General features: G+C 51.0%; 3 protein-coding genes across 3 annotated transcripts; 2 read left to right on the top strand and 1 right to left on the bottom strand.

Moving 5' to 3' along the window:
* Nucleotides 1-626: 626 nt before the first annotated feature.
* Nucleotides 627-18,213, top strand: FXR2 (FMR1 autosomal homolog 2). The gene is made up of 17 exons (XM_047757521.1): nt 627-1,073; nt 8,309-8,361; nt 8,712-8,805; nt 9,227-9,298; nt 9,411-9,559; nt 9,823-9,916; nt 10,687-10,803; nt 13,902-14,072; nt 14,267-14,345; nt 14,854-14,963; nt 15,176-15,262; nt 15,561-15,783; nt 16,254-16,451; nt 16,545-16,745; nt 16,840-16,935; nt 17,067-17,167; nt 17,515-18,213. Exons 1-17 carry the CDS (start codon nt 993-995, stop codon nt 17,608-17,610), a joined length of 2,022 nt encoding a protein of 673 aa, XP_047613477.1. The 5' UTR covers nt 627-992; the 3' UTR covers nt 17,611-18,213.
* Nucleotides 18,214-19,225: 1,012 nt separating this feature from the next.
* On the top strand, nt 19,226-21,317 carry SOX15 (SRY-box transcription factor 15). The gene is made up of 2 exons (XM_047757529.1): nt 19,226-20,286; nt 20,929-21,317. Exons 1-2 carry the CDS (start codon nt 19,754-19,756, stop codon nt 21,095-21,097), a joined length of 702 nt encoding a protein of 233 aa, XP_047613485.1. The 5' UTR covers nt 19,226-19,753; the 3' UTR covers nt 21,098-21,317.
* Nucleotides 21,293-26,327, bottom strand: MPDU1 (mannose-P-dolichol utilization defect 1). Its single transcript, XM_047757528.1, has 7 exons — nt 25,407-26,327; nt 23,375-23,440; nt 23,054-23,186; nt 22,646-22,731; nt 22,407-22,525; nt 22,121-22,231; nt 21,293-21,987 (listed from the first exon to the last, which is right to left on the bottom strand). Exons 1-7 carry the CDS (start codon nt 25,507-25,509, stop codon nt 21,862-21,864), a joined length of 744 nt encoding a protein of 247 aa, XP_047613484.1. The 5' UTR covers nt 25,510-26,327; the 3' UTR covers nt 21,293-21,861.
* Between the last annotated feature and the right edge of the window lie 556 nt (nt 26,328-26,883).

Here is a 26,883-nt window from a genome sequence, read left to right as displayed (position 1 = left end):
TTGAAATTCTTTTCTAACCTTTCATCATATGCATGATCAGAATCTTCTTAAGGCAAGAAGACTTTAATCTCATCGCACAGTTACAGACGATCAGAAGAGCCCAGACTGGCGTGTGGACCGTAAAACCCGGCGCATGCGCACCAGGCTCTTTTTTTGGGGGGGGGCATTTCGACTTTTTTTTTTTTTTCCCATTTGGAGCGTGCGCACCAAGAAAGACAAAGGTGGGGAAAGTGACCAAGCAATCATTCAGGCGCATGCCCATCCCTAACTCGTCCAAGCCTGGTGGAGTGCGCTGTGGTGAAGGGGGTGTGGTCTGACCTGGAGCAGCAGAAATCCAATCCGATTGAGTGAGCTCGGTCCCTCCCTCCCCATGATTGGTTAGCTCTCAGTGTTGTGGGGCGGGGAAAGGAAGAGATGGGGGCGGTGGGATGGTGGGGGGGGACGGAGAAAGAGAGCCAGTCTGGTTCTGCGCAAGCGCAAGTACGCGACCAGGAGGGGGCGCGAGAGAGTGAAAAGAAGTGTGGAAGCCCTGGTGCGCTGGCGAGCGCGAGCTGGGTCGCCAGCCTTGACGCCTGCGCCGTGGCCCTCGGGGCCCGCGCGCGGCGGGCGGGTGCCCGGTGCGCCTGCGCAGTAGGCGGCGGCGGCAGGGGGAGGTGGAGGCCGTGGAGCGGCAGCGGCAGCAGCGGGTCCCGGGACTGAGGCAGCAGCGGGGGCGGCGGCGGGCGGAAGCTGAGGTGACGAAGGCAGCGGCGGCGGCGGCCGATTCCCTCACGGTGGCGGAGACCAAGGCGGCGGCGGCGGACGGGGAGCGGCCCGGCCCCGGCCCCCTGCTCGTTGGCTGTGGCAGGGCCGCCGTGGGGCCGGCCCGGCTCCCGCCCCCCGCGGCTCCCCCTCCGGCTCCTCCTCCGGGGAGACGCCGGGGACCTGGCCCGGCCCGTACTCAGAGCGCTGCTGCAGCCGCCGCCGGGGGAGTCGGAGGCGGTGGCGGCGCCATGGGCGGCCTGGCCTCGGGGGGGGATGTGGAGCCGGGACTGCCCGTCGAGGTGCGCGGCTCCAACGGGGCCTTCTACAAGGTGAGGCGGCGCGCCGGCCAGGAACGCGGGTCTTCAGCTCCTTCTCTCCAGCCGGAGCGGGGAAGAGTGGGGCGGCATTGAGGTTCTGGAGCTAAGCCCCGACCCTTAGAGCCTTAGACCTGCTCCCACCCGCAGCCCTTGGGGTGGTGGGGGGGGAGACCTCTGGAACTTAAACCCCTTCATCTTATGTTTGGCCCGTTTATTCCGCCTGCCTTCACCCGCATCTCAGGAAAGAACATCAGGGTATTAATTGTGCTTAGATCAGCGCCCCCCCCCCAACCTCCCAGAAGAGACCCCATTTACCCAGCGTCTCATTGACTTTTCCTGTCTCCTAGTAGAAGACATACCTTAGATCTTCATCACGTCTTCCCCACAGTCCTAGCACATGGAGAATTCTCTTTATTCTCCCCTATTGCCCCCTTGGGAAGGCCGTCCCATATTAGATCCTTTCATCTTCCTCGGAGAGGCCTCTGCCTACTGGCTCTGAAAGACTCACCCCACTTTCATCTTATATTTCTGTTCCCAACCCAAGGAGAAACGGTCAGAATCTGTTTATGACATTTAGTATCTTTGACCTCAGGAACTCTGGGCTGTACCAGTCAAGTTGCCTTGTAGCCATAAGGTGGCATCTTTTCACAAGTCTCTCACCCCACCCCTTTATTCCAAGACTAGCTGGTCTACCGTTCTCCCTAGGGGTGGTTTTGTGTTTGTCATCTCACTTTGACCTCGGATACATTTAGATCCTTCGGATAGTTTCATCCTAAGGAGTGTGAGCTTCATAGCCCTGATCTCTAAAAGGGGATCTCATGAGGATTCTCTGTTTATTTAAAGCATTTCTTTCCACTTCTGGAAGACTTTTAGCCAACTCACCCAATTTGGGAATCTGATAGCCTTTTTTTTCTTTCTTTCCTTTTTTTTTTTTTTTTTTTTTTAGGAGCAGCTGACTATCTTTAAAAGATCATTGTTTACTTACTTCAGCTCCCCCCGTTGCCTGGGATTTGGTTTTTTAGAACTCCTTTTATTATCGCCTTCTTTATCTGTTCTGAATCCATTTTTTTTCTTTTTTTTTTTGTAGGAGGGGTTTTCCCACTTAGATCAAGCCAGAGGGAGACCCCAATTGCCTCTCAGGAGTTTTTCTTTATGTGACTGTTCTTACTCTTGTTATTTTGAACCTTTTTGGACTTTATGCCTGCAATTATTCCAGAGACTTTCCTGATTCCTGTCTTATTCTTTCCTTTTACCCTGAGGAGCAAGCTCAGAGATATCTTTTTGTAACATCACTTTTGAGGAGAAGAGCCCCCCTTTCCTTCAATTTCCCCCAAGCTTTTCCTCCTATAAGAGACGTCTCCAGCTTTGTGCCCTTGGAAATGACTTTCTCCAGCTCCTTCCCTGTGAAGTCATATCTTGTTATAACTGGAAAGGGTCTCATATTTGCCCTTGGAGTAGAAAGTTTCTGCCCCAGCTTCACTTGGTAAGTTCAGTGTAGTCATCTTTTAACGGAGTCCAAATTCCTGTTTATTTCTGCCTTACTTTCCTCACCATTTTTCTTTATATTCTTCAGTGCCTTTGGTTACCCACAATCCATCTTATCCTCTCGATTTGTCTTGCTTTTTTTATCCTAATATTTCTATATTCTTGTGTAATCCCAGGAACTACCTATTCCATTACTCTCATGAAATGGGAGAAGGAAGCTCCCAGCTGATCCCTTCTGTCATTTTTTTCTATATACTTTCCTAACTCATGGGACTTTTTCTTCTAGCCTTCCTCCATTGCATTTGTTTCCCTTGGCAAAGTCTCTTAATTCCTTTCAGATTCTGATAGAGTACATTTGTCTCTTATATCCTTTTCCCCAAAACTTGTATTACCTTTGTTGAAATAATAGATTTTAGCCTTATTCCCCACAGTATCTTGTCCTGCATCTGGGTCCTTGCACCCCCAAGAAAAAGGATTCTTAAATTGAGTCTGAGATCAAGATATGATGTTTGCTTTTGTTCTAAGAAGCATAGGAGCCAAGCACAGCGGGAGAGATTGATAACCAGTTCAAATTAACTGTGTGAGACTGCTGGGAAGTCCTTTCCACATCCAAGTGTCCAAGAGAAAATCTCTACATCTTTCCCTTTTTTCCTGTGGGCTATGGCAGTGATAGTTGTGATTGAATGAATTGGGGATAGGATGCTTTGAATCTGAGAGTAGAGTTCGGAGTTGAACTGAAAGCCATGTAATGTGGATTTTGTGTTCTGGCCACTTTAGCATTTTCTGCTCCATGCTGCAGTTGAAAACAATAGATCCTTAAATTCAGACTAGGCTTTCTTCAACTTTCAGTGCCATATAGATACTTACCCAATCTGACCTTGTTACTGATTTAATATTCATGACTCAGCAAACTTCACTGTGGTTCAAGGAGTCTTCACGTTGCTTCTGGAACTATATATTTGGGAAGGTTCTTTTCATCGGTGTCAGAATTGGGTCTTGTTGTTGATCTTCTCCCAGGATAGAACTGCAAATGTCAGATTAGGGATCTGATTTTTCTTATAGCTATCCCATCAACTCTTCCTCTTCTGTCAGAACTTAAGGTATCTTATTCTTTAAAGTGTAGTCTCTCGGATGAAATACTCTTCACCTTCCAGGGCGCAATAATTCAATTTTCCAGACCTTACCGGGATATCCTAATTCCTATTCTTTTGCTAAGGAATATCCTTAGCTTCAGCACATGACTTTTCCTTACTTTCTCGTAGAACGCCCTCCTTTATTTTGAGAGCCCAGGATTAGAAGATATGTTGAAGGTGGGAACTAATTTTATATCTTCTAATTTGAGGAAACGCAAGTACTTGGGAACCTAGTGCTCTCTTCCTCTGTCTCGTCCTAGGCCCTGTAAGCCAAAGCCCTGTATACCATGGCCACTGATATCCTTTGGACCTAGGTAGCTTTCTAGAGATCCACTCAACTGCTCTTGCACTCCCCTGCTTATCTTCTCAATGAGCATAGACTGAGCAGAACTAGGAGCTTGCTTTCTACCACTGGTATCTTTGGAGGAGAAAAACTGGGGTGATGTGGGTGGAATTAAGGAGCAGAGACTGAATTGGAATGTGAAGTTGAGGAGAAAGCTTGTTTTGGAGAACCTTTGAAGGAAAAGAACCCTAGGAGCATAAGAGTGAGTGACGTTTGGTTGAACTGCTGAGTAATGTAAGGGGAAACTGCATTCTGAGCTTTGCATTTCTGCCTTGGGATCATGGTAGCTGGAAAAACCAGGCTAATATTGCTGCCTCTGCCTGAGGGCCAACCCTGACATGTTGGAGGAGAATTGGATTAGAGCTTTAGAGTATCCTCTGAGAATGAGCATATCTAGGAGTGGGGCTCACAAAAGGCAGGCAAGCCATTCTCTTTTCCATTGTGTTTATCTCATCCCTAAAATGTTTTGAAAATAGCTAACTCTCTCCTGACAAACTATTTCTAAAGTTTAGAGGTAGACATTTTGGATAAAGAATCGATAAAGTCAGCTGAGGAGGCTGGTTTATAGAAATCCAGACCAACCCTTCCTTATAAAGGGAGAAAAGAGGGAAGAGATAAAATAGTGGTTGTGGGAGGAGGGGAGAGGGACACTGAAAAAGTAGCTGAGGAAAAAAAAGGGGGGGGGAAAGAAAGAGCTGAGGCCTTGAAGAACCCAAAAGGGAAGAGGGACGCAGGCAAGTAGTGGAGTAAAAGTGCGTTGGACTTGAGTGGAGGATAGTAGGGATGGGTAATGAGGGAGCCACATGAAGAGTGGAAAAAAATTTCCAAGGAAGGGAGTCACAGAGAAAGCTGAAGCCTGGGTGAGAAAGAGGCTAGGCAGTACCAAGAGTACTGATGTCTTAGGCAGTAGTAAGGCTCCAAGTAGACTCTGTAACAAGATTCTTCCCTGAAAGAAGAGAAAGATGGGAGTTCCTGTAGTGGCACAGCGGAAACAAATCCAACTGGGAACCATGAGGTTGCGGGTTCGATCCCTGGCCTCGCTCAGTAGGTTAAGGATCTGGCATTGCCATGATCTGTGGTAGAGACTGCAGATGCAGCTCGAATCTGGTGTTGCTGTGCCTGTGGCGTAGGCCAGCAGTTGTAGCTCCCATTCCACCCCAGCCCAGGAACCTCCATTAGCCGCAGGTGCGGCCCTAGAAAAAGCAAAAAAAAAAAAAAGAAAGAAAGAAAGAAAGATGGCTGGCGAAGACTGAATTTAGGGAGTTCCCAATGTGGCACCATGGGTTAAGAACCTGACTATAGCAGCTCAAGTCACTGCAGAAGTGCAAGTTCAAACCCTGGCCCGGTGTAGTGGGTTAAAGGATCCAGAATTTGCAGCATAGGTCACAGCTGTGGCTTAGTTTTGATCTCTGGCACAGGAACATCCATGTGCCAAGGTGTGGCCATAAAAGAAAAATTAAAAAATTTTTCCACCATAAGGAAACAGCAGTGTATTAAAGTGTTTTTGATTTACCAGTTCTTTGAGGTGACACAAGTATGCATTTTTGGTGTTTTTTGGGGGAGGGCCCCCGCACCCTGCGGCACAAGAGGTTCCCAGGCTAGGGGTCGAATTGGAGCTGTAGCTGCTGGCCTACGCCACAGCCACAGCCATGCTAGATCTGAGCCGTGTCTGCAACCTATGCCACGGCTCGTGGCAGCGCTAGATCAGTTAACCCACTGATAAGACCAGGATGGAACCTGTGTCCTCGTGGATGCCATTCAGATTTGTTTCTGCTGAGCCGCGACAGGAGTTCCCATTTTTGGTGTTTTCTAAGCTCATATTTGGTTCCAACCTGCAAAGCTCAGGAATAGTTCTTATATATTAGTTTTTTGAACCTCTAATTTTTTTGGCCACACCCATGGCATGTGGAAGTTCCCAGGTCAGGGATCAAACCCATGCCACATCAGTGACCCAAGCCACAGTGGTGGTAATGATGGGTCCTTAACCACTAGGCTACCAGGGGATTCCTGAAACCCCTAATTTTTAAAAAAGCTTTAATGAGCCGTAATTGATATGCAGTGAAGTATACATATTTCAAGTATACATAGGTTTTGCTATATATATATATATAGAGAGAGAGATTAGGTTTTGATATATATATATATGTTAGGTTTTGATATATATGTATATATGTTAGGTATTGATATATATTGATATATATGTGAACAAATCATCTCTACAATCAAGATAGCCAACTTTTGTTTACTTTTTGTCTTTTTTGCCATTTCTAGGGCTGCTCCCACAGCATATGGAGGTTCCCAGGCTAGGGGTCGAATTGGAGCTACAGCTGCCAGTCTACGCCGCAGCCACAGCAACGTGGGATCTGAGCCTCGTCTGCAGCCTACACCACAGCTCACGGCAACGCCGGATCCTTAACCCATTGAGCAAGGCCAGGGATTGAACCCACAACCTCATGGTTCCTAGTTGGATTCATTAACTACTGAGCCACAGCAGGAACCCCAAGATAACCAACATTTCTATCACTCCAAAAAGTCTTCCACCAATCACTAATCTGTTGTCATTATCCATTAATTTGCATTTTCTGTTTTTTGTTTTGTTTTTTTTTTTTTTGACTATACCTGCAGTGTATGGAAGTTCCCGGGCCAGGGACTGAATCTGAGCCACAGCTGAAGCAGAACCAGATCCTTAACCCACCGTGCCTTGCTAGGGATCTAATCCTCACTGCCTCAGAGGCAAAGCCAGGTCCTTAGCCCACTACACTACAGTGGGAACTCCCTGCATTTTCTGATTTTTACAGAAGTGAAAAGACAATTCAGCAGATAGCTCAGATAGTGGATCGTCTTTCAACAAATGGTGATCAAAGAACTGGATAGCCATATGTAAAAAAAACGACCTTTTTTATGATGATATCTTGCACCATATACAAAATTTCACTCAAAATTTTTTTACAACTAAATGTAAAAAACTATAAAACTGAAGTTCCTGTCGTGGCTCAGCTGTAACGAACCTGACTAGTATCCATGAGCACGCGGGTTTGACCCCTGGCCTCGATCAGTGGGTTAAGGATCTGGTGTTGCCACGATCTTTGGTCCTAGGTTGCAGACATAGCTTGGATCTTGTGTTGCTGTGGCTGTGGCGTTAAGCTCAGTTAACAAAAGAGCATATTGATAAATTGACTTTATCAAAATAAGCAATCTCTAATTTTGAGTTTTTGAAAAATAAGGAGAGACTGTAGCAAAATTGGGAATATAGGATTAAATGGATAGCTTTGGCTTCCTCAGTGAAGTCATAGAAAATAGGTAGACCAGCTATTCAGTCATCCCTGTTCCTCTCTCTTGTCATGATCTCAAGTTTGGAGTTGTTTCAGTTTCTTTTTATTTTTTTCCTTTTTTGGCTGCCTGAAGCATACAGAGTTCCCGGGCCAGGGATCAGATCCCAGCCACAGTTGCAACCTTAGCTGCAAAGCCAGATCCTCGTGCTGGGCCGGTAATTGAACCTGTGTCCCCAGGGCTCCAGAGACACTGCTGAGCTGATCCCGATGTGCTACAGTAGGAATTCCTTTCCAGTTTCTTAGCAGTGTCCAAGTCTCACATCTTTTTTTTTTTTTTTTTTTAACATAAAAGTGATTTTATTTGCAGGGGAGAGGGACTCTGTAGTCGAACATGCTAAACCCCATGTTATGGTCTGACTCCCTCACATCTTTTAAATTCTATTTTTTCCTGCCATAAATTGTGTTCATTTTGAACTTCTCCAGTGTTGCGATTATTTCCTTAGGACCCAGTCTTCTAGCCACCAAGTTTGCTGTGTTAGGGAGCTAGACCCTTTTCTCTCTTGGCAGATCCTGATGTCCTTTAGGTGTTCCAGGGCAGCCTCACACTGTCTCATGGGATATTCTTAGCTTTGCTGAATGTTGTTGGTATTTTAATTGAACTCTGGCAAGCTGCTCAGCACAGCAGGAGGCAGACAGATATGGAGGCCCCTGTGGGAGCCATAGGAGTCCACTAGTTTCCAGGCTGTTGTGATGTAGGTGATGTTTCTCCCTTCTACTTAATTTCTCTCTCAACTTATTGGATTTTGCCACATCTTTTTTCGTGGAATATTATTTCCTTTTTTTGCAACTTCAACATTCACATTCCTTCCCCAATACAGCTTGTTTGTCCCTGCTTTTAGATTGCTTGTGTCCCAGTCTAAAATTCCAAAAGTGTCTGTTCCCTTCATAGCTGAGGTTGTGGTAAATTGTCATTTTCTTTTTCTTTTTTTTTCATTGTTCTCAAATCCATTCTAGGGCTTTGTGAAGGATGTCCATGAAGACTCTGTCACCATCTTCTTTGAAAACAAGTAAGACCTTGGGAATAGAGAATCCAGTAGGTCCTAGAAGGAGAGTGGAGAAGCGGGGGCGGCTGAATCCCATGAGGCATGTAATAGGTGGGGGAGAGCCAAGGGTTTGGGTGGGCAACTTCTCTGGATCACAGGAGAGGAAAGGACCGAAATGTGAGGATAGGGGGGCATTTGACTCAGTATTTAGGTTCTCGCAAGAGATGAGAGACACCATTATGGAGGAGGGCCTGGGGTTTAGCGCCTAATCACCAGGGAGGGTAGAAAATGCACAGTGGAGGAAGTAGCCTCTTCCTGAAGAAATGGACAAGTGCAGAGCCTGACGAGCTTTCGTATCACCGTTTCCCTTGCAGCTGGCAGAGTGAGAGACAGATTCCTTTTGGGGATGTCCGGCTACCACCGCCAGCTGACTATAATAAGGAGATTACAGAAGGGGATGAGGTGGAGGTAAGGACCATGGAGTCCTCCCTTTCTAAATGTCACTTTTCCCAGGATTCTGCATCTCCCTTATCCTGATGCCGGTATCCTGGCCCCGCCACTGGTTGGCTCACTCTCCTTCCTTCCTAAGCTAAGCTGCTTCATTGAGCTGGGCAGCCTGTGGAAGAGTGAAATGCAGCAGTTCTCTGTCCGTCACTGTGTGATGCAGCCAAGCTCTCAGGGAGCTTCCCAGTTTCAGGGGATTCAGTTCTCTCTGTATAGCAACAGCATCTAAAGTCCAGAGCCCTCTGATTTTAATTAGCAGCTCCTTCCTCTGGTTTCCTTTATCTTAGTTTAGGATGCCTCTCAAGTGTCTTAATGTTTACTCCATTCTTGATGTTTTTGGATGGTCCTCAATATCTCTTTTATTTTCAACTTCTCTTCTCTTCAGGTTTATTCTCGAGCCAATGAGCAAGAACCTTGTGGCTGGTGGCTGGCCCGAGTGCGGATGATGAAGGGAGATGTGAGTGATTGTGAGGGTCTTTGGAGAACTACCGAAACACATTTAGGGGAAGAAAGGCGGGAGAAGGGAACTCAGGTCATCCATAGTTTCTTTCTCTTCTTCCTCCTGCCAGTTCTATGTCATTGAATATGCTGCCTGTGATGCCACTTACAATGAGATTGTCACCCTGGAACGGCTTCGGCCAGTTAATCCCAATCCCCTTGCAACCAAAGGCAGCTTCTTCAAGGTGACCATGGCTGTGCCTGAGGATCTGAGAGAGGCGTGAGTGTTGGGGATGTTGGGAGTGGGGGCCTCTTTATGGTCCTCATCGCTGCCCTTGTTTCTCCCAGGCGCTGCTTCCAGTTTCAGTGTTCTGTGTTGTTCCCTTGGCCCTCTAGAGCCCTTTTTGCTCCCAGTTCCCCTGCTTCCTCATCCCTGTTCTTTTACTCAAGTCCCTCTTATTTTTCTCAGTCCCCCTCTTTCTCTCTCCCCTGAACCTTCAACTCTGCACTCTGCCCTCTGAGCACTGTCCTCTTTCCCTGCAGCTGCTCCAATGAAAATGTCCATAAAGAGTTCAAGAAAGCATTGGGAGCCAACTGTATCTTTCTCAACATCACAAATAGTGAGCTCTTCATTCTGGTGAGTTTATTCTGCCTGAATTTCACCTAAGCCCACTCCCCTTTTAATCCTTTGCAAGAAGGAAGAGCTAAAATGTGCTTATATTTATTTGGCAGAGAGGACTGTATAGCTCCAGACCCTTGTGGGCCCGGGTTAGCCTACGTTTCCTTAGTCTTTCTCACGTGTGACCTTAGTTTTTTTTCTACCTGACCATCATATTACAGTCTGGGCTAGGGACCCTCCCTTGCATATTTGGACTCTCAAAAACATGTGATTCTGGAGTTCCCGTCGTGGCACAGTGGTTAACGAATCCGACTAGGAACCATGAGGTTGCGGGTTCGGTCCCTGCCCTTGCTCAGTGGGTTAACGATCCCGCGTTGCCGTGAGCTGTGGTGTAGGTTGCAGACGCGGCTCGGATCCCGCGTTGCTGTGGCTCTGGCGTAGGCCGGTGGCTACAGCTCCGATTCAACCCCTAGCCTGGGAACCTCCATATGCCGCGGGAGCGGCCCAAGAAATAGCAACAACAACAACAACAACAACAACAAAAAAAGACAAAGGACAAAAACAAAACAAAACAAACAAACAAAAAAAACATGTGATTCTCACCTGTGTTTGCTACTTAAAATCCTTCCCTTAGGCGCCCATGTAGTAGGTCCTTGTGAGACTGACACGATTTGTTTCTTAACATCCACTCTTTTTCAGAGACTCAGGCATCCTGATTCCCAGTTCCTGGCTCTCTTCCAATGTGCATTCAGTCCATTTTAATGGCCTTTCCATTGCTTTCTTTCCAGTCAACCACAGAAGCTCCTGTGAAACGGGCATCCCTGCTGGGGGATATGCATTTCCGAAGCCTGCGCACCAAACTGCTGCTCATGTCCCGCAATGAGGAAGCTACCAAGCACCTAGAGGTAAGTTTTAAGCCCTTTTTACTGCTGAGTGGTGGTGTTCTCCTCCCCTCCCACCCCATTCTCTACCCATGCCCCTGTGTTTGCAGAACAGAGATGAAGGTCTTTCTGGGCCATTTAACCTGGGTCTGCTGTTTTATCCCAGACTCCTCCAGATGGCAGAGCGCCATCATGTTTTAGTACAGGCTCTTTTTTTTTTTAAGCTATGGGACCCTTTTGATCAAGTGAAATTTTACATGAAAGCACAGTGCTTTACGGATCAATCAGAGCAGCTCTGTCCAAAAGTGGGAGAGGGTATGACTTTCACCTCCACAGGCCACCCACTGATTTACCTCTGGGAACCAAACTGCTTTGTGGGATGTTTGAGAGCCATGTGCACACTGGCAAGACGACTGGACTTGGAATCCTAAGTCTTGCTTTGGCAAATAATTGCCCTTCAGCAAATAATTGGATTTCAGTGAGCTTTCTCTTCTTTTTAATTTTTTTTAGCTTTCTCTTCTTTACGTGACGGTGAAGTAGTTGAACTAGAGTAGAGTTTTGTGGGTTTTTTTTGTTTGTTTTTTTGCTTTTTAGGGCCATACCTGCAGCATATGGAGGTTCCCGGGCTAGGTGTTGAATCGGAGCTGTAGCTGCCAGCCTGCACCACAGGCACAGTGATGCCAGATCCAAGCCACGTCTGTGACCTACACCACACCTCACAGCAACAGGGATTGAACCTGTGTCCTCATGGATGCTAGTCAGATTCGTTTCCAATGAGCCATGACAGGAACTCCTAGAGTATTTCTACAAGGTCTTTTTGAGTTCTGACATCTTGTGATGGTCAGATTTCCTAGGCAGTGTGCGATGCTGAATGAATAGCATGCGCACACTCACACCATTTCCTTTTATTTTTTTAATTTTTTAATTTTTATTTTTAATTTTTGTTTTTTTGCCTTTTCTAGGGCCACTTCCCATGGCATATGGAGGTTCCCAGGCTAGGGGTCTAATCAGAGCTGTAGCCGCCGGCCTACGCCAGAACCACAGCAGTGTGGGATCTGAGCCGCATCTGCAACCTACACCACAGCTCATGGCAATGCTGGATCCTTAACCCACTGAACAAGGCCAGGGATCGAACCCGCCACCTCATGGTTCCTAGTCGGATTCGTTAACCACTGCCCCATGATGGGAATTCCATCCATTTCCTTTTAATCAAGTGTAGTGATATTTTTGGGAGCCCATGCAAATTCTGTTCTATGGTCATTTTTTTACTTCTCCAGGAATGCTACTCAGGGCACTGGCAGTTAAAAATTCACCATTACCCCCAGATAAAATACAAACTGTATCTGCTCCAGTTCCCAATGAGCAGATTGCCTGGATGACAGTATTCTTCTCTCCTGGGACCTGGCTGCATTGATCTGTGTGGTGAAGAATACCAGAGAGCTAAAGGAACCATAGATGCAGAGTCTTAAGAATAAGTCTATGTCTTTGTTTCTGATAAGAAATAATACAGTCACCTTGTACCCATCAGGCAATTTAAGAAATAAAACCTTTGGCAAACTTCTCTAGAAATCATTATAGATCCTGTCCCCACCCTCCCAAACTCAGTGCTTTTGAACACCCAACTCAATTCCTTTTTCCAGCTTTCTCTTCTTTCTATATAACTCAGCTTCATCCATGTTAGAAGTAGGGAGTAGTGGATTGTGACCTGGGAATGTCCCCTTTCAGATAATTTTCCTATTTGGTACTTCCTATGTAGAACTCACTCTTTTCACTGTTTGTTTGTTTGTTTGCTTTTTTTTTCCCAAAAGTTTTATTGAAGTATAGTTGATTTACAATGTTGTGATAATTTCTGTTGTACAACAAAAAGTTTCAGTGATACATATACACATATCCATTCTTTTATAGATTCTTTTCCTATATAGGTTGTCACAGAATATTGGGTAGAGTTCCCTGTGCTATATGATACAGCAGGTCCCCGTTGGCCATCCATTCCACATACAGTAGGGTGCCTATGGCAATCCCAAACCCCCAGTCCTTCCCTCAGGACCAACTTTTCCGGAACCTTTCCCTGCCCTTGTACTCAGGTATTCCTCTAAGGACTGGTTCAGAAACGAAGTGGTAGTAGGTGTTCCATAACCTCTTTTTATGCTTTTCTTTCATCTTTTTAGGGCCACACCCACAGCATATGGAGGTTCCCAGGCTAGGGGTCAAATCGGAGCCACAGCTGCCAGCCTGCACCACAGCCCCAGCCTCTGTGATCTAGGGTGCAGCCTGCAGCCATGCAAGATCCTTTAACCCACTGAGCGAGGCCGGGGATTGAACCTACAGTATCACTGACACTAGTCGGGTTCTTAACCTGCTGAATCACAGCAGGAACTCCTATGCTTTTCTTAACTTTTTGCTTTCTACTCAGCTTAGATTTCTTTTTCTTTTTTTTTTTTTTTTGCCTTTTCTAGACATATGGAGGTTCCCAGGCTAGGGGTCCAATTGGAGCTGTAGCCACCTGCCTACACCACAGCCACAGCCACGTGGGATCTGAGCTGCGTCTGCAACCTACAACACAGCTCATGGCAATGCTGGATTCTTAACTCACTGAGCAAGGCCAGGGATTGAACCCGCAACCTCATGGTCCTTAGTCGGATTCGTTAACCACTGAGCCATGATAGGAACTCCATCAACATAGATTTTTCTTTTGGGGTTTGGATAAGGTAAATAGTTCCTTACAATTGCATTTACCTTGTGAAGAGTCTTCTTTCACACCAACCTTATTTAATCCCCTTGTTAGTGCGGGAATGGGGTAGGTCGGGTGTAATCGTTTAGGAGATGGCAGAATAGAGGCACAGAGAGTATGTTTTGTTGGGGATCCCATGGCTCCTCGCCCAAATTCTGCGGTCATTACCTTCCCTCCTCGCCAAGCCATTGGTGTTTGGAAGTTAGGAGTGAAACAAAAAGTTCCCAATTTCTCCACACAGGTCCTAGTGGTCAGCAGACTCCCAGGGAATTCTGGTTTTCTTTCATACATTTTTTTTCTTTTTATTATTATGTGAAGTATCAGGTACCTGGGATGGTGTTCTGAGATTTCACCACTGTGATTCCTATAGTCCAGTGTCTTTATCTTTCAGACAAGTAAGCAGCTGGCCGCAGCTTTCCAGGAGGAGTTCACAGTGCGAGAGGACCTGATGGGACTGGCAATTGGGACTCACGGTGCCAACATCCAGCAGGCCCGAAAAGTACCTGGGGTGACTGCCATTGAATTGGGTGAAGAGACCTGCACTTTCCGCATCTATGGGGAGGTCAGCAAGAGATACCTGTCACCTAAGTCCCTTAGGGAATAGAGAGAAGAGAGTGTTAAACAGGAAGGAGACCTGTTGTGAGTCCCTCCCTGACTTTGGTGGCAGCATATTTTCCCCAAGACAGAAAGTGGCAGGAAGATCACTGTTTGGCATCCAGGTCCTCTGTTATTAGTGACGTTTCCCTCTTCTCTTAGACTCCCGAGGCGTGCCGACAGGCCCGGAGCTACCTTGAGTTTTCTGAGGACTCTGTGCAAGTACCCAGGAACCTGGTCGGTGAGTTGTAGACCTCTGTGTATGTAAGTATGTAAGAGAAATAGTGAGGGACCAGTTGTGAGAGTCATTGTTTTTTGTTTGTTTTTGTTTTTTAATTTTTGGCCACTCCCGTGGCATGCAGAAGTTCCTGAGCCAGGGATCAAACCCATGCCACAGGTATAACCAGAAGCACAGCAGTGACAATGCTGGATCCTTAATCTGCTGAGCCATGAGGGAACTCCAAGAGTCTTTAAATCGATTCTGGGCTTGGCGCCTCCCTGTGAACTTCCGGTTTTGCAAGGACAGATCAAACAGTCTGTAGTAGGAGTGACAAAAATGGGAGAACAGGTTTCTAGGGATTGTTATATTTTATCCTATGAAAATGCACCAGAAGCCTAGAAGCAGGAGAACTGTTAAACAGAATCATTATTAAAAAGCTGGAAGACTGTTTATCTTGTCTGTTTTTATTCTTTCTTTCCTTTTTTTTTTTTTTAAAAAAAAAGGCCTAATTTCTCCTTTATCCATTTAGGCAAAGTGATTGGAAAGAATGGAAAAGTGATCCAGGAGATTGTGGATAAGTCTGGTGTGGTGAGGGTTCGAGTAGAAGGTGATAATGACAAGAAGAACCCCAGGGAGGAGGTATGGGTCAGCTATACCTAGAGACTGGTTTCTGGAAGTAGATGGGATTATTCTCTAAGCCATTCTCTGAGGGCTGGACTTTCTAGGGGTTGGGGCACCGGGACTTTGACTTCCCCTAGTAGACGTAGAGCCCAGAAAGATCTCATTCGGGTGGACTTACACTTCATTTAAGTCTCCTTCTAATCCGTCTGTCCTCCCCCCCTGCTCTCCAGGGAATGGTTCCCTTCATATTTGTTGGCACCCGAGAGAATATCAGCAATGCTCAGGCTCTGCTGGAATATCACCTCTCCTACCTGCAGGTACCCAAGCCGGAAGCCTGGGAGAGGAAAGAGCCGCGTGTACAAGGGGACTAAGGATGCTGGTGGAAAAAGTTAAAAGTGATGCTTCCCAGTTTGTGTCTGAGTAGAACAGAAACCATGGGGTGGAAACTTGGGGCTGTGGGGCTGGATTCCAGAATTTTCTGTGTTAAGCCTTCTTGCATTCCTGAGAGTTCAGATATGTAGGGATAGTCAGGGCAGAGAAGCATGCAGAGAGGCTGTTGTTGAGCTTATACTTTTTTCTCCTTCCTTGTTTTTTCTCTGACTTCTGCCCAACCAGGAAGTGGAGCAGCTTCGCCTGGAGAGGCTGCAGATTGATGAACAGCTTCGGCAGATTGGGCTGGGCTTTCGCCCTCCTGGGAGTGGGCGGGGCAGCGGTGGCAGTGACAAGGCTGGATATACCACGGACGAGAGCTCTTCCTCCTCTCTCCACACCACGCGAACCTATGGGGGCAGCTATGGGGGCCGGGGCCGGGGCCGGAGGACAGGCGGTCCTGCCTATGGTGAGCCGGCTATGGGAGAGGGAGGCAGGGAAGTGGTGGTGGGCGGGGGCAGAGGTCTGGGTGGAATCTTGAGGAAAGGGTGATAGAGAAGATGAAAAAGTGGAGTTCCTGTTGTGTCTCAGTGGTAATGAACCCAACTAGTATCCATGAGGATGCGTGTTCAGTCCCTGGCCTTGCCCAGTGGGTTAAGGATCCGGTGTTGCCATGACCTGTGGTGTAGGTTGCAGAGGCTTGGATCCCGAGTTGCTGTGGCCACATAGGCAGCTACAGCTCCCAATTCAACCCTTAGCTTGGGAACTTCCATATGCCGTGGGTGTAGCCCTAAAAAGACCAAAAAGAAAAAAAGAAAGAAAACAAAGTGATTGGCTGGAGGACTTAGGGGAGGGAGAGTCTTCAGCCTGGAGGCTGTGATGGATCCTGGGGTGGGGAGAGTGACCCTGATTGAACCTCACTGTGTTGGTGTTCGTCAGGCCCCAGCTCAGACCCATCTACAGCTTCTGAGACGGAGTCAGAGAAGAGGGAGGAGCTCAGCCGAGCTGGGCCTGGTGACAGGGATCCCCCGACTCGGTCGGAAGAAAGCCGGAGGCGGCCTGTTGGGGGCCGGGGTAGGGGACCCCCGCCTGCCCCCCGGCCCACCTCGAGATACAACTCTTCGTCTATCAGCTCAGGTACCAGAAGCAAACAGCTGGGTTTGTGAATGTGCGCCAAAAGGAAAGGTGCTGTGATGGCACCTGACTCCTAACTCTTCTTCCTCTAACCAGTGCTGAAAGACCCAGACAGTAATCCCTACAGCCTACTGGACACATCTGAACCGGAGCCCCCAGTTGATTCAGAGCCAGGGGAACCTCCCCCAGCAAGTGCCAGGCGCCGCCGCTCCCGCCGCCGCCGCACTGATGAAGACAGGACTGTCATGGATGGAGGCCTGGAGTCGGACGGGCCCAGCATGACAGAGAATGGCCTGGGTAAGGGGTGTACCTGGGTCCGAAAAATTAGAACTGGGCAAGAATTGAGAGGTGGGAGATTGATGCACAGCTCTTGCTTTTCTCTGCCCCACAGAAGAGGAGTCAAGACCCCAGCGTCGTAATCGGAGCCGCCGCCGCCGCAACCGTGGGAACCGGACTGATGGTTCTGTCAGTGGAGACCGTCAGCCAGGTCAGCCCGCCCTGGGGCTCAGCTCCTTCCTCAGAGAACAGGCTGCCTCCTAGCCTATGAACACTCGGGCTTGGGGTTCAGCGGCCGGGTACCTGGGTCCCTTCTGAAACTCGGTCTTCTGCCTTCCCCAGTGACTGTGGCTGACTATATCTCCCGAGCAGAGTCTCAGAGCCGCCAGCGGCCACCCCTGGACCGCACTAAACCTTCAGAGGATTCTCTTTCAGGACAGAAGGTAGGCAAGCAAGATGTAGTTCCCCCTACCTCCTTTTTTGTTGTTCTAGGGCAGGGGGGGGGCACAAGAAAACTGCCAAAGAAATCTCTTACTAAATTGCAGAGAAGGTATGTCTGACGGAGTTTAGGCTGCATTTAGAATACTGGAGAGTTTCAGTAGAGGAGAAAGGAAAGTTGGGTTCTTATTTTCTGGATCTGAGTCAATGTGGCTAGAGTCACATCAGGTGAACCAACCCCCAGGTCAGCGGATGCCTGGCGCAAGGGGACAGTAGGGGCTTGTCGTTACCTGGATTTCTGCTGACCCTTCTCTTTTCTTCCTCCCCATTTTCTTTCCCATTTCCCCCTCAGGGTGACTCTGTCAGCAAGCTTCCTAAGGGCCCCTCAGAGAATGGGGAGCTCTCCGCCCCCCTGGAGTTGGGTAGTTTGGTGAATGGGGTTTCATAAACCCTCCAGCCCGCATCCCTCCCTTCTCCATCTCGCTTGCTGCCCAACACCATGGCCCTCACAGGCCCGACTGACCTGCGCTGGAGCTGCTCTTATCTAGGGGGGAGGGGGGTGGCACAGCAGCTTGGGTCCCCCCCAACCTCCAGGAGCTAGTGGAGGGGTGTGTAACAGGGTCATACCCCCTCCCTCTTGTCCACCCTACCCCCAGGGTAAGGGGAGCCTCTCTCCTTCCCCATCAGACTGGATGTGCCTTTATCCTCTAATGCCCCAATCTCTCTCTGAACACCCCCATTCTCCGCCTGTTGGTGCGGGGTGCTCCTTGACCCACCCAGATGTGACAGTTCAGGGGGGTTCCCCTGCTATCCCTACTCCCGTCCTGTACCCCCCATTTCTGGGGCCTCATCACTGTGGAAGACGGGGATAGTAAGGGTCTAAGTGGGTGGGAGGCATGGGGAAGGTTTTGGAGTAGAACCAGGGGTGTGTATGAAGGGGGGTGACAAGGTCCCCCAGGGGAGGGGGGACCAACCTTGTCTGGTGGATGAGAAGGCGTATTTATTTTTCACTGTACAGTATTTAAAAAGAGAATAAAAAAATCCAAATGGCTCTCTGGTTCTTGCGCCTTCCTTGTGCCAGTTTGGTCTGTCTGTGTAGGAATGACCTGCCCTGGCCCCTGGCCCTCGTTTCCTCTATCTCCACACCTGATTTCTCTAGCATTCCAAAGATGGTCTCCTTCTGGGAATTTCTGACATTCTTCAGATCCCCAGGCCCAGGTACCCTCCTGGTCTAGAGGAGAGTGGCTTGCTGCCTCTCCCCTCCCTCAGGTGTGCTGGTAGAGGGAGCTGGGCCACTCCTATACCCTGAGTCACGACGGCGGGCCAGGTAGAGCTGGAGCTCTTCCTGCCAGGAGCTGAGAGCCAAGGCAGGCTGCTTAATCGGATTACCTGAGGCCTGGGGCTTGGGCTGGGCCTTTGGCAGAGTGGGGAGCAGGGTTCCCTCGCCCACAGCCCCGAGACCTGGGTGTCCAGCCCTCATTCCTCCCGCTTCTCTGCTCTGGATCCAGGCTTTTTTCTCCAGCGTCCACATCACTGACCTCTCAGCCTCAGGAGTCGTCCCTGCCTCCCTAATTCTGAGGTTTGGAGATAAAATGTTCAGTGGAAAAACCTGGGTTTGGGGGCTGTGGCTGGGAGGGTTTAAATTTTCTCACCTGGAAAGGGCTGCAGTCGCCAACCCAAGCACCTGCTGGGATGACTCAGGAAACAGAAATGGCCTGCCTACCTCCTTCTGACCGACCGCCTGGCTATTTTGCCCCAGGGCACAGGTCAGGGGTTTGAGAAGCAGTAGGCCTCTGAGAAGGGGTGGGGGTGGGGGTGGGGTGTTTCACCTTCCTCCCAGCACAACTCTGACCCTGAGGGCTTTTGATCCCCTGGAGGTTGATCCCTTTGTGCAAAGGCATTGACTTTAATTTGCCAGTGCTTAAGAAGGGAGGGGAAGCTGTTCGAGCTCCCCGGGGCTGGAAGGTCTGACTTCTGGGTCTTGGGTGGGGAGGGGGCGGGGTGCCCTAAGGGGGAGCGTTGGGGGCTGGGAGGAACGGGACACCTGGGTTCGCCTAAGGGAGGGGGATGTTGGCGCCCTCGAGGAGGCGCGGCCCACTGGGAGGGAGTGGGGAGGAGTCAGTCGTTAAAAGCTGTTCCCGGCTCTGGCCCACCCGCCAGCCACAGACGCTGCGGCCAGGTGAGCGAGGCCTTAGGTACCCGGGCTGCGCCGCCTGGCAGCTGCGGGACTGCAGAGACGAGAGCGTGAGCGCTTGCCGCCTCCACCGAGCCCCGGGCCGGTGGCCAGCAGCGGGTACCGGGAGCGGGACAGGTCGGGGACCTCGCGGCAAGCAGGAGAGGAGAGCATAACCTGGCCTGGACAGGGTACCAAGAGCGGATTTCGCGCCCGACTCCCCAAACGTGCCGGATTGGTTGGGAGCAGGAGCGCCATTACAAGGACTCTGAACTTGGGGACGATATATACTTTTAAGGACACGAGTTTCTCTGTAACGACTCCGGACTAGGAAGGCACTTCGGGTTTGGGGATCAACGATTCACTTTGGAGGCGAGGGCGTGTAGGACGCCCTCTTAAGGCTTTCCTCCACCCTCCCATGGCGCTACCCGGCTCCTCTCAGGATCAGGCCTGGAGCCTGGAGCCTCCCACTCCCGCGGCCCCGACCTCCGCATCCTCGGGCTCCCAGGAGCGGGAGGGCGCCGGGAGCCCAGTGGTCTCCGGGGGGCTTCCCTTGGAGAAGGTGAAGCGGCCCATGAACGCGTTCATGGTGTGGAGCTCCGCCCAGCGCCGCCAGATGGCGCAGCAGAACCCGAAGATGCACAACTCCGAGATCTCCAAGCGCCTGGGCGCGCAGTGGAAGCTGCTGGGCGAGGACGAGAAGCGGCCCTTCGTGGAGGAGGCTAAGCGGCTCCGGGCCCGGCACCTGCGCGACTACCCCGACTACAAGTACCGGCCCCGGCGCAAGACCAAGACCTCGGGGGCCGGGTCAGCCCACTTCGGCCAGGGAAGCGGCGGTGTGGCTGGCGGCGGGCCGGTCTGGGGGCCCGGGTACGCGACTAACCAAGGGAGCAGAGGCTTTGGGTACCAGCCCCCCAACTACTCGACAGCCTACCTGCCTGGCGGTTACGGGTGAGTACTTAGGGAGCGGGGGAGGTCACAGATGCTCTTGCCCCCGTCAGGGAGCCTGGCTGGCAGGGGCCCCGAGTACACCCGTGCAGAGGACACTCCAGAGGAGTCTGGGAGGCTACCCGTGAAGGGTGGGAGAGTTCTGGGGAGCCAGGGTCTTCCTAGACGACGTCTCCATCTCAGTCCGGCGGTGGCACCTCAGCACCCAGGATGTGACTGTTCCAGTTACCTGAATTTCTCGTCCCCCCGCCGTCCCCCTCCCGCACCCCCCCCCTGCTTCTGGCCCTCGTGTGACCCGGCTTCCTCTCCCAGCCCCCGGGGCAAGGACAGGCCAAGCCCAACTCTGCCCCTTCCTGGCCTGCCGCCCCAAGAGGAAAACAGGCGCGCAGCACGCAAAGCTGGCTCTTGAGCGTGCCCCAACACGGTTGCAGTGCTGCTCTAAGCCATCCTGGGGTCTGGTTCCCGACCTGCAGTACCATATGGGGCTGCAATGGCCAGGGGTGGGTGGGTAGGTGGGTGACAAGGTCTACCTCTGTCTGTGCAGAACTGATGAGACCCACCCCTGCAATGCCAGTTGGGGGCCCTGCTTGGCACCTCCAACCCAGGGGAGCAGTCACCTTCTAACCCCAGTGTTTCTCTTTGCAGCTCTTCCCACTGTAAACCGGAGGCCCCTTCGCCGTGCTCCCTCCCTCAGAGTAACCCTAGGCTCCAGGGTGAGCTGCTTCCCCCCTACAGCCCTTACCCACCCCCAGGCTCTCCCACTTTGTATAACCCTCCCCTCTCAGGGGCCCCTATGCCTCTAACCCACCTCTAACCCTCATGGACAGAAATGAACCTCCCAGAAAGGTTTCCACCCTCTTCACCCAGAACCACCTCCCCCCATTCCCAGGTTGCAACCTCTTTGTAACTGGTGGGCCACAGTTCAGAGGAAATGGGCAGTCCCCCCCCAAGCCCCTGAAAGCCAGGGGGACCAACACTTCTATTTTTTTGTAAGCTGAACACAGTTTTGTACGATTAAACCATGTCTCTGGGTCTTTATTGTTCCATCTCTGTTCCCCTTTACTGCAGCAGGAACCAGCACAGTCTCCACTCCCTTCCGCCTGGACCTGCCAGAGCAGGAACCTCCTCACCCCACCCTGGGGCCCTGCCTGAGTCATTTTTCTGTCCCCCTTCCTCCACCCGCCACTGAGCACTGGGGTCCAGAAGTCTGAGCCAGGCCAGGGTGGGGCGGCAGCCACAAGTCCCTTCCACTGTTCAGGCTCTGTCCTCTAGGGTCAGAAGGGAAGACGGAAGGACAGGGTAAGACTTTTGCCCAGAATAAGTAAATAGCTGGGAATTCTGCTAAAGGGAGAATCTCAGCCAAATCACTGAATCAACAGTGTATACACAGGGCTGCACACATTAAATGGCAAAATAGCCTGAAAATCTCTACCCCATCCTTTCTAAGGATCTGGGTCAACCAAGCATTTCCACGAAAGTTGCAGAATGGGGAATGGTTACGTCACACCAGCAAGTGATTCATATGGGAAGGACCCCGAGGTTGGGTGGGGAATGGAAACGCCATTAGCCAGCTGGACTCTAATGCTCCTTTTTCTTCTTGTGGGGAGGCTTTGCATTCCAATAGAAGAGGAGCTGGGCAGCGATGAGGCCATTGCAGAGGGAAGAGACTACAAAGGTTCCAGCCAGGAGAGGGTCTCCAGTTTCCTAGGTGAGAGACACAGCCAGGGTCGCTCTACAGCAGAGCCAAGAGTTCCAGAGAGAGGGCAGCTTCAAATCCTCAGCTGGGACAGGTAAGATAGGGTTAGAGTGCCTTCTAGAGGGGAGAAGGTGCACTCACCTGAATGGAGGTGAAGATGCGGGCCAGGGAGCCCCCAAAGAGCAGAAAGACTGTGATGGCTGAGAGCTGGCCCGTGTGCCCATTGCGGTAGTTGGTGGCTGCCTGGATCAGCTAGGGAAGGAGTTGGGACCCTTCATTCTGTCACGGGAACTCTTCCCATGTTCCCATGACATTTCCCCATTCCCCTCAGTCCCACACCCGCACACTGTGAGGCTCCCCTCTGCCTCTCACCCAGTCCCCTCCACCCCATCCCCACCCAGCCCTCTCCCTTGTTCCCAGCACCCACCCTTCCCACCACAACAGCAGGCACGTTGGAAGCCTGGAGCAGGGTCACTAGAGCCAGGGGCGTCAGTGGTGAAAGCAGCATCAGCAGGAGCACAGCATAGCAAGCTAGGAAGGCCACACCTGAGGGACAGGGAGATAAGAGAGTCCTCGTCAACTTCCGAGGCCTCTGGTTTCCCCAGGTCCCTCTTCCCAGCAGGGCTCCCGAGAGCTGGAGCCAGCTCTTGGCTCCATCCCCAGCACCTCTCACAGTCTGTCCTCTGTAGTGCAGGACCAGGAAGGCGATGGTGACTGTCTGGAGCATCAGGAACAGGGCTTCACCCCAAGAGCTGCAGAGTCAAGAGGTGGGGGGAAGAAAGGTGGGCCTGGAAAGAGGCAGGGAAAGCCTCCATAGCTCATCCAGGCTGGGGACACGGTTTCTGTCCTGCACACCTCGGCTGGTTCCTTCCCTCCCAGCCATCCCCACCTAACTGACTCAGGGTTGGAATCTGGGCATTCTTCCGATGCTCACCTCCTCTCATCACCACTATGGATGATGGCTAGAGTTCCAGAAAGGCTTAAGCTTCCCTGACTTTTTAATTCCTCACCCTAACCCCCACTGGAGTTGTGAGCCTTTACCCTTGGAGATAAAGGGCTGCGGGAGCCCCTCACCTGAAGGGGAAGTTGTTGGTGATGCTGTAGACCATGGTCCCCGTCAGTGCCACCAGCTCCAGCATTACCGACTGGAGACTCAGCCCTTCAGCACTCTTGGCTCCCAGGATTTTAAACACTTGGGGCAGTTTTACTGGAGGAAGAGGAGGAGAAAGACAGGGTTGAGGAGCTGACACCCTTTGGGAGCAAGACACAAGAGCTAAAGAGCAGCCTGGGAGGCAATGTTAACCCCCACTTCTGGTTAGGGGGCCCAGGGGGTTTATGGCATCTTAGCATTCCACCCACCTCCCAACAGCAGGAAAGGAAGATTAAGAAACATACCCAAAAGTGAGCCAGCCACAATGCCCAGCCCCAGGCATTTGCTGAGGAGAATCTTGAGGCAGGGAACTGAGAAAAGAAAAAGCAGTAAGTAGAGACCTCTGGAACCCAGTCCCAGGCATCCAGGAGGCTCAGGCCTAAAGCCTTTTTTATCTTTTTAAGGCTGCACCCTTGCACATGGAGGTTCCCAGGCTAGGGGTCTAATTGGAGCTGTAGCCACCGGCCTACGCCAGGATTGCAGCAACATGGGATCCGATCCACGTCTGGGACCTACTCCACAGAAACGTCAGATCCTCAACCCACTGAGCGAGGCCAGGGATTGAACCTGCAACCTCATGGTTAACCACTGTGCTACCAAGGGAACTCCAGGATGACTTTTCAAAACAGCTTTTACCATTCCTTTTCTCTAAACCAATCTTCCATTCCCTGCAAATCACATCTAAACTCCATGATTTGACTTCCAAGGCCCTCCACTGCTTCCCTGTATAGAGCTGATCAATGCTCAAGACTCTTCTTATCCTTCAGTCCCGCCTCTGAGCAACCAGGCAATCTACTTCTCAAGTCTTCTTTCTCCAAGAATAGGGTTTCCTCTGTATCCCTCACTCCAGAACACTTTGTCCCTGGCACCTACTCAGGGACTCAATTACCAGACATCTTCTCTTGTCTTTTTTTTTGCTATTTCTTGGGCCGCTCCCGCGGCATATGGAGGTTCCCAGGCTAGAGGTTCAATCAGAGCTGTAGCCACCGGCCTACGCCAGAGCCACAGCAACGCAGGATCCGAGCCGTGTCTGCAACCTACACCACAGCTCACGGCAACACCGCATCATTAACCCACTGAGCAAGGGCAGGGACCGAACCCGCAACTTCATAACCTCATGGTTCCTAGTCGGATTCGTTAACCACTGCGCCACGACGGGAACTCTTTTTTTTTTTTTTTTGTCTCTCTTGTCTTGAAGCCCTACCCCTCAAGGTGCTTGGCCCAGTGGGAGTCAGATTCTCACTGGTCATGAATCCAGTTAAAGCATATCTGTCCCTGGAGCACAGTGGGGCACTATGAACTGACAGAGACATACTGCAAAGGCTCCCCAAAGGGTCTGACATCTTAGGTGGGCACTGGGGTGCAGATGCCTGGCAGATAGGAAGGCAGGCAAGTACAAAATTGGGGAGTTCCCATTGTGGTGCAGCAGATACATGTGACTGGTAACCATGGGGATGTGGCTTCGACCCCTGGCCTAGCTCAGAGGTTAAGGGTCTGGTGTTGCCCTGAGCTGTGGTGTAGGTCGCAGACGTGGCTCCAATCCCCACGTTGGTAGCTGCAGCTCTGATTTGACCCCTAGCCTGGGAACTTCCATATGCTGGGGGTGCAGCCCTAAAAAAAAAAAAAAAAAATTAGACCATGAGTGGAGTGACCCGCCAGGCTTAGCAGTAACGAACCCAACTAGTATCCATGAGGACACGGGTTCGCTCCCTGGCCTTTCTCAGAGAGTTATGGATACATCTTTGCTGTGAATCATGGTGCAGGTCGTAGAAGTGGCTCGGATCCAGCGTTGCTGTGGCTCCAATTCGACCCCCTAGCCGGGAACTTCCATAGGCCGAGAATGCGGCCCTAAAAAGCAAAAAAAAAAAAAAAAGACCATGGAAATTAGAAGGAAAGTTACTGGGATGGCAGGAGCCTTGGGGGTGCCACCAAAAGCCTGGATCATAGGCTTTGTATTAATGTAACCTTGCACCTGAAGATACAGCGATCTATTAAAGGTTGGAAAGACCAGATCAGATTTTAACTTTGTTTTGTGAAGTCTTGTCTTTTATCGTTGTCAAACTAATTAAGTATTCACACCCGGCAACTCTCTCCCTCTCCCAAATATGGCGTCCCCCCCTCTACGGAGCGCAAGACACTTCCGCCCTTCTCAGAAGTGACTTCCGCCCAGCACTGGCGTGGCGGTAGTCGCCGGTGTCAGTTAGTCCGCACTGAAGTCCCTTTTAAGGCCCGGGGGCTCTTGAATAGAACTTTGATTGGATTCCAAATGAAACTCACCGTGAAGCAAGTCCCACTGGACGAAAATTTGGTCGTAGCATTTCTCAGGTAAAAGAATCGGCACCAACACCCGTTTGAGCGGCCCATCTACCTCAGCCGCCATATTGCAAAGCTAGCTTCCGCCAGTCGCGCAGACCGCCATTGATTCGCGGTGCGCATGCGTACTCCGAGCTCTCCGCCTCCTGTCTTCTCGCGATAAGTCAGGACCTCCCCAGTTCCCCGCTATTTACGCCATCCCACCTTAGCGGAAAGTAGGTCCCGTCCCAGGACCACATTTTCTGGACGCGCCTTCCCTGCTGCTAGAGTTTTAAAGCTTGCCAAAGCTGTACGCCTGCGCAGTTCCAGCTTTCGCATCTTTGTTTAAGCTTCCGTTTCGGCAGCAGGATTTATTCTCCTGCATTTCTCCGCTCTTCCTGCTCGGCGCCATCTTGTCTTCTTCCATCTGACTTTACACTGCTCGAAGTTGAGGGAGAAAGAGCGTGAGTCTGCAAAGTGGCGTTGCGGGGCGAGCGCTGTGGTTTTCTCTCTTCTTACTCGGCGTCTCCAGAGGGCGCCGAGGGCAGCGGGACGATATGAGCCAGGCAGCCCTCCTTAGGCTCCAGGCCCATATTTCTCCCTCCTCGGGCTCTCCCAGGCTTTGACGGGTGGGAGTGGCAACAACTGCTGGGTCAGGACAGTGAAGCGGAGGAGGAGGTGGGGAAGGCGAGCCCAGTTTTGGGGGACAGCAGAGCCACCAGCCCTCCTGCGGGCCCAGCCCTGGCTGCTTCTGTGAAACAAGTGCCCCGGGGTTCTTCTCTCTGCCACCCAGCGCCGGGACACCAACTCGAGCTCTGGTGGCTGGGCCCCTGCTGGGTGGCAGTGCCACACGCTTTGCTGACTCCCGCGCTACAGTCTGCAAGGTCCTACGGGGTGTCTGCAAGGTGGTGGTGTGGTTACTGGGCCTCTGCCACGTGCTGCCCGCAGAGGGGTGGGTCTCCAGGTTCGGGTGGCTGTTTTCTTGGAAGGCTTTTACGACTGGAGAGGCCCTATTCTGGCCCCTGGGATTGCTCTTGGCCGACTGTAAAGGGGGGCGTGGCACTCATTGGTTGTGCAAGCTGTGGCGGTCGGGGCGGGGGGGGGGGGTGTCTCTTTTTAGAAAATGGACGCAGGCTGCCCTGGGGGTGCCACGCACCACCCCTAGGTGCACCTCCACTGAGGACTTCAGGATTGGCTCTGCAGGTTGCCCAGGCCGGAGTCATGTTGTTCCCAGGAGCATAGAGTCACTGTATGTGGAGGTCAGGGTGCCTGTTGCTCCCATGGTTGATGAAAACCCTTTACAGGTGAGACAAGAGCATCTCAGGTGTAGCAAGGGTTTATTCCGGGCTTCCCTAGCCCTGTTAAGAAGCCACCGGTGCAGCCTTTGGAAAGGAAATGAACCCAGCTGTGACCTTTCCCCCCTCACTCATTGCTGTTGTTGCCTGCTTCACCTGTAATTGCA

This window comes from Phacochoerus africanus, chromosome 14, assembly GCF_016906955.1.
Source record: "Phacochoerus africanus isolate WHEZ1 chromosome 14, ROS_Pafr_v1, whole genome shotgun sequence".
NCBI lineage: Eukaryota > Metazoa > Chordata > Mammalia > Artiodactyla > Suidae > Phacochoerus > Phacochoerus africanus.
This window is presented reverse-complemented; position numbering and strand designations above follow the sequence as displayed.

Bases quoted from the DNA above. Each gene is read 5' to 3' on its own strand.
- MPDU1 (XM_047757528.1), bottom strand. From the start codon at position 25,509: ATGGCGGCTGAGGTAGATGGGCCGCTCAAACGGGTGTTGGTGCCGATT. The intron at 22,732-23,053 runs GTGAGGGGCTCC...TTGACTCTGCAG, and splicing joins ACCAACAACTTCCCCTTCAG to CTCTTGGGGTGAAGCCCTGT. The intron at 22,232-22,406 runs GTGGGTGCTGGG...CTCCTTCCCTAG, and splicing joins CTGCTGTTGTGGTGGGAAGG to CTGATCCAGGCAGCCACCAA.
- FXR2 (XM_047757521.1), top strand. From the start codon at position 993: ATGGGCGGCCTGGCCTCGGGGGGGGATGTGGAGCCGGGACTGCCCGTC. The intron at 10,804-13,901 runs GTAAGTTTTAAG...TTTATCTTTCAG, and splicing joins AAGCTACCAAGCACCTAGAG to ACAAGTAAGCAGCTGGCCGC. The intron at 15,784-16,253 runs GTGAGCCGGCTA...GGTGTTCGTCAG, and splicing joins GACAGGCGGTCCTGCCTATG to GCCCCAGCTCAGACCCATCT.
- SOX15 (XM_047757529.1), top strand. From the start codon at position 19,754: ATGGCGCTACCCGGCTCCTCTCAGGATCAGGCCTGGAGCCTGGAGCCT. The intron at 20,287-20,928 runs GTGAGTACTTAG...TTCTCTTTGCAG, and splicing joins TACCTGCCTGGCGGTTACGG to CTCTTCCCACTGTAAACCGG.